At 37.6% G+C, this 9340-nt stretch overlaps 1 protein-coding gene across 1 annotated transcript; it reads left to right on the forward strand.

Moving 5' to 3' along the window:
• The first annotated feature begins 1086 nt into the window (after positions 1–1086).
• LOC121303078 (homeobox protein Nkx-2.5-like) lies at positions 1087–4029 on the forward strand. Its single transcript, XM_041233497.1, has 2 exons — positions 1087–1660; positions 2642–4029. Exons 1-2 carry the CDS (start codon positions 1345–1347, stop codon positions 3223–3225), a joined length of 900 nt encoding a protein of 299 aa, XP_041089431.1. The 5' UTR covers positions 1087–1344; the 3' UTR covers positions 3226–4029.
• Positions 4030–9340: the final 5311 nt, after the last annotated feature.

Genomic DNA, 9340 nt, shown 5'->3' on the forward strand with positions numbered 1-9340 from the left:
GATTTAATATACTGTAAATATGTCTGTGAAAAAAGACGTTTTCTCTGAAACGTCCTGAAATACCTGGTTGTATAATCATTTAAACAGTTTGGTTTAATTTGTGTACACTGCAGTTATTATACTGGCTTTCAACCCTCTCTCTCTCTCTCTCACACAGGGAGAATATTGCAAGAAATGGTACGAGTATACTAATTAAAAAGAATCTGCAGACCTGTTTTCATTGGCATTACGGCGGCACTGCGCTTGTATGGTTCGCGTTGCTGTGTATTCCACGCCGATATTTATTTACTATGCGCTCTAGCTGTTAAAAGCAGCAATTTCACTAAACGAATGCGCTTGCCGTCGTTGTAACTCTGAGAACCTGCGAGGTGGTCCTTATCCCCTTTCTTATCTGCGAAGTTTAGCGTCTATAGTAGGCCCTAATGTGATAATAATGGGGGTTACACCACTAAGATTGGGGTTATTGCCCTCCCCCTCCATCTTTCAATTTCTCGCCTATTGTTTTCTTGCGAAGTAGTCTGGCTCCTTCTCTATCTGCCCGGGCTGTCAGATAGAAGAGCCCTCGATAAGTAAAACAAACACTGATCAAATCAGGGGGCGCACAGACAGCCAGGCATCCCAGCCTAACACAATCCTGCGGAGATGGGAATCGGAAGTAATGCTTCTGCTTCATTGTTTTAAGCGATTTTGGATACGGTCCAGAATTCCAGGCACATTCGCATTTGCACATTTGGACGAAACACTGCATTCAACTTTGCACAATGCATTACACGTTATAGAATATAGTCAGCAAATAAAAAAAACTATTAAAACACATATAAGCTTGGACCATTTTTAATGTGTCAAAAAAATGTACAGTGCATTTATATATACTATCGCTCAATCTTTCATGAAAGTCATGTGGTAGTTTTGCAGCAGCTAAGAGCCTAGGTTTCTTTATATTTTCTACCTGCGGACCACAACCAAATATTATAAAAGGGCGTGGTGGGAGCGAGATACAGAATTAGAATTGATGACATCACGTGCTCCCCAGCCAACCAATGCCCACCTGAGGAAGGTACTTCAATGAGACCGGAAAGGTACGCGCAGACCTCATTATGGGGCACTACACAAAGCTTGTTGGGAAAGTTAATGAACGGGCAGGAGATCCACATTGCTTGAGGAGCAGTACAAAAAAAACAAACAAACAAAAAAAACAAGCATATTTACCCTCCAAAAAGCTTGGCACATGTACCCTAGGTGGAGCGGGTTACAAAACAAGAAGGTTCTACTTTGGGCATAAACAAAACCACACAAAAACCGAGTCCTTCGTTTTATTATTTACTTTCCTTCTCTACCTTTGCGATGCTTCCGAGTCCGATCACTTCGACTCCTTTCTCGGTTAAGGATATTTTGAAACTGGAGCAACAGCACAATTTACGTGACGCTTTCCAGCCCCAACAGTTTCTTGTGAAGGACTCGGACCTGTCTTCCGCGCAGTCGCCTTACTGCGCACACGCCGCAATTACACACTCGGACGCGCTCCTTCACAGCCCGGACAGGCTCGATTACACTGCCGAAGAGAATCGTGTGAAACGAGACTTCAGTTCAGACGAGTTTGACATTTTTAGGGGTACCTGTGGCTCTCCAGCAGAAGAAATGGATGCGAACGAGGAGCCGGGTAAATGTGTTACTTTAATTGCATGCGGTTTCATCGCGAATCTGAAATTATTTTAATCTGAAACTGACATGTAAACATTCCAGATAAATAAAACACAACGACTACATCACAGCAATAATAATAATAATAATAATAATAATAATAATCAGTATAACTTATTAAAGGGCGTTATTGAAAAGAATAAAACAATATAGGCCTATCCCCAAAATGGAAATTGTATTATTTTCGATAGGAACCTCTTAAACTTTCAACCAACTAGTGTGTAACTTTGTTGACCATTTCATACAGGGTAGTGTTAAACTTTTTTTAAAATCACCAATGGTTGGAACTGTATTTTTGTTCCAATCTAAAACGACGGTGGTAAAAAAGTATACATTAGCTCCATAACTAAACGCTTAACATATTACAGTTTACACTTAAAAATCACTTTAAAAAAAATTAAAAATACTACCGTGAACCCGCGTAACAAAACACATTATAAACTGGCATATTTACAGAAAGTTATCAGTTAAAAAAAAAAAAAAAAAAAAAAAAAAAAACAGAAAAAAAACACATTGCTGCATTACGACATTTTTTCCCCCACATGAATGTATAAATAAGAGATATTTAAGATACAACCAAAATAAACAACATTTGAGTTTAGGATAATACTATATGCCCTTATTACAAACCGTTTTAGAACCGTCTGTTTTTATTGCATGCTTCATATACAATGATACAACCAACAAAAAGCAGATCTATTAACACCATGGACGCAATATGGAAGAATAAATCCATAAATATGAGAAGTCCGATATATTAAATTGTATGAAAAGTATGATTGGAGGTTAAATAGAGTCGTAATGGCTTATAGTTTATTTTCAAAATGTATAATTCACCATTTAGCGAGCATGTGAATAACAATATTTATTAACGTGCTTGAAAATGTCTGCTGCCAGCTACACAGCATGTTTCTTACATGTCTTGTATTAATTGCTATAGGAAGTTGCGGCCTGGGTGATTCTCCAAGCAGCGGCGCCAAAAAAGAGGATGACTTGGCCGACCGGCCCCAGCACAGACAGAGAAGGAAACCCCGAGTTCTGTTCTCTCAAGCGCAAGTCTTCGAACTGGAGCGGAGGTTCAGACAGCAGCGGTACCTGTCGGCTCCGGAACGGGAGCACCTGGCCAACATGCTGAAACTCACCTCGACCCAAGTCAAAATCTGGTTCCAGAACAGGAGATACAAGTGCAAGAGGCAGCGGCAAGACAAGAGCCTGGAGCTGGCGGGGCACCCGCTTCCACCGCGAAGGGTCGCCGTGCCAGTCTTGGTTCGAGACGGTAAACCCTGCCTCGGAGGGTCCCAGACATACAATGGCCCTTACAACGTGACAGTCAGCCCCTGTCCTTACAACACTTACTGTGGCAGCTATAGCAGCAACCCGTACAGTTGTAGTTACGCAGGGGTGCCCACGGTGCCAAGCGCGGCACCATCTGCGGGCCATTTAATGAACATGAATGTAAACATGGGAAGTATTGCGCACCATCAGGGGCAACAGGCGTATCTGCAAGGGATCCGGGCCTGGTGAGGTGCGCTTAATCACAGAACAAGAAAGAAGTGTTCTTTAACAAGAGTATAAAATATATTTCACGGCGAACCAACTCGCAGTTGATTTGAAGGTTCAGACAAAAAAAAAAAAAAAAAAAAAACACACAGCAATTTGACCGCACTGACTTCCAGTTTAGACCACGTGGATTTCTATGTCATGTCGTGGTAGTAATAGATGTATATGTTGTGAAAGTGCACGCGTTACGGTGGTGCTGTCGTGACATGAGACGTTTATATTCACACAAGCTCGTGGGAATTGTCTTCTGAGTTGAAGAATTGCTACAAACTGTTTTGATGGCGCTTAAGGTCCACTCCGCCCATTTAAAACAAGGACCGGCAAGAACCTTTGAACATATACAGATATTCTTGCAGTAAAAGTGAATTACATCCAGTTTTATAGCCGTTGAAAGTAGCGACATTTTCCTTCCTTTTTTATATTATGCTACCCATATAATTGAGTGAGCATCGCTTTTCGATATGGTAAATGCTGTAAAGACGGCCTGGGTTTTTTGTGTTTATTTTAACAATTGTATACTTCACCATGCCACAGAATCCAATCGATCTTCTCGTTTTCAAATGTAAAACTGTATTATTTATCTACTCTTTGTAAAGAAAAAATGTAAATACTTTTTTTTTTGGTGACATTTGTACTTTTCTATAAAGAAGTCTTGTCAGTTTACATGTTGCTGGTTCAATATACTCCCATTCTGCAAAGTAAAAAACAGAACACAAATGTTAAACACTTAGTATATGTATCTACGGGAAAAAAAATGGTTTCAAAGTCTGATTTTTTTTTTATATACAAGATCATGATATGCAAATATTAATGTTAAATAAAATACATTGTAATTATAATTGATTTGCCTTTTGCCCTTCTTGCCGTCAAAGGTGTACAGGAAACCTATTATTCAAACTTGATATATTTTGACCCTAGACAGTAGCGCTGTCCTGCACTGACATTTCAGCAAGACGGCTTTACTGTCAACTTTAAACATGAAAGTATCCAGCAGATAGCACTTGAATATATAGCATAGCCTTTGCTATTTTAAACACTAATGTTCTTTGGAATACACGTGTTTCTTGTGAAATACTGAACAGGAACCCTATAGGCAACGCTGGGGTTCACGCCACAAAACATTAGACTAATCCGGGATCACATAAAATACATCCTAAATCAATAATTAAAAACAAATCATTTAAAAAAAAAAGACAATTTGCGTTTAATGTCCGAAAATATTCGCTTAGTGTCGGATTATTATTATTATTATTATTATTATTATAATAATAATAATAATAATAATAATAATAATAATAATAATAATAATAATAATAAAATCAAATGCAATTTCTTTTAGTGTAGGCTTTTGTTTACTGTATGTAACCTAAAAACCTAATGAAAAAAATATGACTTGCAAACCTAAATTAAATTCTCAATTGGTTTTAACTTCATGGTTCACTGTTCAAATGCGCTCATTCAACAAAATTAAGAAAAGCTGAAAATTAAAATGTCCACGTGATCACTCTAGCCCTATATCAACAAAAGCCTAAAGCAACCGATACAAGTTTGCAATTTCTGGCAGGGAATTGTGTTTAATTTTCACATCACGGTATAATTATGTTAAACACACAGTGAGTTGACAGATAGCTTTTGATTTGTAAACTGGTTAGACGCCCGGTTCTCCTGGTTTGAGTTAATGCTTCACTGGCGCTCTACAGGTCTACTGATATGCTGGGTTTAGTTTGCAAGCTCAGATGAAAATGGATAAAGCCAACATTGCATATTTGAAGAAAAAATAAATAAACAAATAAAACTATCAAACAACCATTGCTGTTCCAACGTGTTAAAAAAATACAGCTGGGCAAAGTTGCAACTCGGCAGAATTAGTGATACAGAATTAAAAATGATACCGCAGAATTAGTGATACAGAACTAAAAATGATACCGCAGAAGTCTACCAGAATCCAGAATAGTACAGTGTTTCATGTTAGATTTCAGTTTCTCATCTGTTATTGGAACATTACAAAGCTGTGTGCAATTCAATACGTTAACGTAACATTACTCAACCGGTTTCATTCGACCTTAATGAAGCTAAATCAGTTAATTCTATAGTGGAGTGTATATGGCTTGTTTATTAATGTTAGTTGCGGTGTATGTGTTAGCGTGAGGAAGTGCAGGCACAGATGGCTGATAGGCCTCCAGCAGACTATATTCTTTAATTCAGAACGATTCGTTGGATAATTTTGAAAACAAAACAAAACAAAAAAAAAAGATACACAAATTAAAAGTAGCGTTTATGAAGCAAACTGATTAGGAAAATAAAGCAGGAGTTTTGTTTTTCAGTCGATACTGACCGTAATTTCATTATTTTTATATCCAATGTTCTGTTAAATAAAATAACAAAAATCAATTACTAGAAAATATTTATGGCTCGTAAGGTTTTGTAAATGTAGGCTTAACCAACAGTGAGTTCTATCTAATACAGAGAGTAGGGGGCTGTGCGATTATTCATGTGTTACTATATATATATATATATATATATATATATATATATATATATAATATATAATTTACGCAATGCGTGACTTGATGTATAGCAACGATGTTGCACAAACCGTGAATCCTAGGTCCACCGTACAAGTAGTTCATTAATAGATGTTTATAATATGAAATGTAATTCGATTAATAAAGTTATATTATAGGCTATTTGTTTCCCTTAGTTACCTTATCCGAATCGTCCAAAAGCGGTTTTAGAACACCTGTCCACGGGGCCACATCTGAAAAAAAAAACAATGCCCACAACAATAATATCATGACTAATTGCTAATTAAAGATAATTATTGCTTTGGTGTATATATGAACAGAGCATTAAAAAAAATGTATGCTTTAGTGCCAGAGGTCCCGGGTTCACGCCCGCCTATGTGTGGATTCCCTCGCCCTGTGTGATGCGCCTGCCTGCCTTGACTTACATAGATACAGTATGAATGCATTTCGATATTTTATGTATCTGCATGTTTATTTAGGCTTTAACATGTTCACTAAGTTTTAAGAATGAAATGCTAAAATATAAATAGCGCAAGTGTGATATCACGAACACAACGCGCCGAGCCGATGAAGAACCTCGCACAACACGCGTGGTTGAAGTAGTTTAACACTGCAATTCAAATGGAAGACTTTTTTTTTTTTCAATGCTTACCCCATTACCGTTAAAGACTGCTCAGTATTTATCAAGATTACCCATGACTTCACGTTAATGTTGCATTTTACCCCCTGAAAAAATAACATTTTACTCTTCGTGCTAGTTTGAGAGCACGCTATTCCCAGACCTAACCCCGTATCTGGAGGCTGGTTGACAGGGTATAGCATATCATGACTCTAGCCTTGGCGTGAATCACCTGTAAACACCACCTGAAAATTCGGTAATTTTGGGTTCGCGTATTATCAATTGTCGAGTTTAAGTACATATGTTATAGCGTCTAAAAAGGGATATGCTATGCTAAATCAATTTGTTCTTCAAACCTGGATGTTGAAATTTAAATGTGATACAAAATACAAAAAACACAGGCATTTACATAGCCATGAGCATTAGTAATATAAATGTGTGTGTGTATTATATATATATATATGTATATAATATTATATATATATATATATCTATATAAACAACGACACACACACACACACACACACACACACACACACACACACACACACACACACACAGTGGCTTGCAAAAGTATTCAGACCCCTGACCAATTCTCTCAGATTACGGAATTACAAATGGTAAATTGAAATTTCGTTCTGTTTGATATTTTATTTTAAAACACTGAATCTCAGAATCAATTATTGTAAGGTGACATTGGTTTTATGTTGGGAAATATTTTTAAGAAAAATAAAAAACTGAAATATCTTGCTTGCATAAGTATTCAACCCCTGTGCTGTGGAAGCTCCCAGTTTCAACCGATGAAAGAAATTGCCCAAACGAGGACAGAATTACTTTACCATTGGCCTCCACCTGTGAACCATTAAAGTTGCTGTCACATTTTCTGGATAAAAACCCCACTGTTGAAGGATCATTGGTAAGGCTGTGAATCTGAAGGAAAATGAAGACCAAAGAGCATTCTACAGAAGTTAGAGATAAAGTAATACAAATGCATAGATTAGGGAAAGGGTACAAAATAATATCCAAGTGTTTGGATATCCCAGTGAGCACAGTTGGATCAATAATTAAGAAGTGGAAGCTGCATCACACCACCCAGGCACTGCCAAGAAAAGGCCATCCCTCAAAACTCAGCACTCAAACAAGAAGGAGACTTGTGAGAAAAGCCACAGAGAGGCCAACAATCACTTTGAAGGAGCTACAGAGTTCAGTGGCTGGGAGTGGAGTAATGGTGCACCAGTCAACCATATCAAGAGCTCTGCATAACACTGGCCTGTATGGGAGGGTGGCAAGAAAGAAGCCGTTACTCAAAAAGTACCACCTGAAAGCACGTCTGGAGTTTGCCAGAAAGCATGAGAGTGACCCAGCTGTGATGTGGGAAAAGGTTTTGTGGTCAGATGAGGCAAAGATAGAGCTTTTTGGCCAAAACTCAAAGCGCTATGTGGAGTGTAAACCTAACACTGCCCATGCCTCAAGACACACCATCCCTACAGTGAAGTATGGTGGTGGCAGCATCATGCTGTGGGGATGCTTCTCATCAGCAGGGACTGGGCATCTTGTTACAATTGAAGGAAGAATGGATGGAGCAAAATATAGGAAAATACTGCAAGAGAATCTGCTTCAGTCCGCTAAAAAACTGAAGCTTGGGAGGAAATTTACCTTTCAGCAGGACAATGATCCCAAGCACCAAAGCAACACTGGAGTGGCTCAAGAACAAAAAGGTGAATGTCCTACAGTGGCCCAGTCAAAGTCCTGATCTCAATCCCATTGAGAATCTGTGGGACTATTTGAAAATTGAGGTCCACAAGCGTCGTCCAACCAACCTGAACAACCTGGAGCAAATCTGCCAAGAAGAATGGGCCAAAATCACTCCGACACTGTGTGCAAAGCTGGTACATACTTACCCCAAAAGACTTAAAGCTGTTATTGCAGCGAAAGGTGGCTCTACCAAATATTAAAGTGTGGGGGTTGAATACTTATGCAAGCAAGATATTTCAGTTTTTTATTTTTCTTATATAAAACCAGTGTCACCTTACAATAATTGATTTTGAGTTTCAGTGTTTTAAAATAAAATATCGAACAGAACGAAATTTCAATGTACCATTTGTAATTCAGTAATATGAGAGAATTGGTCAGGGGTCTGAATAGTTTTGCAAGGCACTGTATGTATATATATATATATATATATATATATATATATATATATATATAATATATATATATATATATATATACACACACACACACACACACAATATATGTATATACACATATATACATACATATACATTTTTTCGTTTAAAAAAACCATAAGACCATATCCATTGAAATGGGTCGTTTTCCTTTAATCAATCAAGCTGGTGTCAAACAATTCAGCCATGAATGGAGTTAGCAGTAAATCCGAACACCTCGGTGCGATTGTATGTCACTTTAAAAGGATTGTCCTTTTAAAGGATTTTGAAAAGTAAAGATGATACTTAGAAAAATCTGGCCTTGCACGTCGATATAAAGCTCAGAATATGAGGCTTATTATCCAATAAGCCAGGGCACCTGTTAACCTGAATGGTGCGGCTCTAAAACTGGCACACACCGGATATGTACATCAAGATGTAACCAAAGAAAGCCATAGACAATGTGTTTGCATAACACTTGTGTGCCGCTCAGCGGTATTTAACAAATACCAATTATGACAAGTGAACACAGAAACAATGTCAATCCAGCTGATAAGAGAACTCTGTTCTCTTTTAAATATGGGTTGCAATGTATATACATAAAACATAGGCCAATAGTGTATGCCTATAAACAGTTCTGAGAATTCAATAAAACAAAAATCAATGGAGACACTTTAATTTTGGCAAAACTAATACAAGGTACATAATTAAACCGATATATGGTAAATAGCAAAATATATAGTATACCCTGATGCGATATAGCCATC

This window comes from Polyodon spathula, chromosome 31, assembly GCF_017654505.1.
Source record: "Polyodon spathula isolate WHYD16114869_AA chromosome 31, ASM1765450v1, whole genome shotgun sequence".
Lineage (NCBI taxonomy): Eukaryota > Metazoa > Chordata > Actinopteri > Acipenseriformes > Polyodontidae > Polyodon > Polyodon spathula.

Coding starts and splice junctions, on each gene's coding strand:
- LOC121303078 (XM_041233497.1), top strand. CDS start 1,345: ATGCTTCCGAGTCCGATCACTTCGACTCCTTTCTCGGTTAAGGATATT. Junction 1,661..2,641: donor GGATGCGAACGAGGAGCCGG/GTAAATGTGTTA, acceptor TAATTGCTATAG/GAAGTTGCGGCCTGGGTGAT.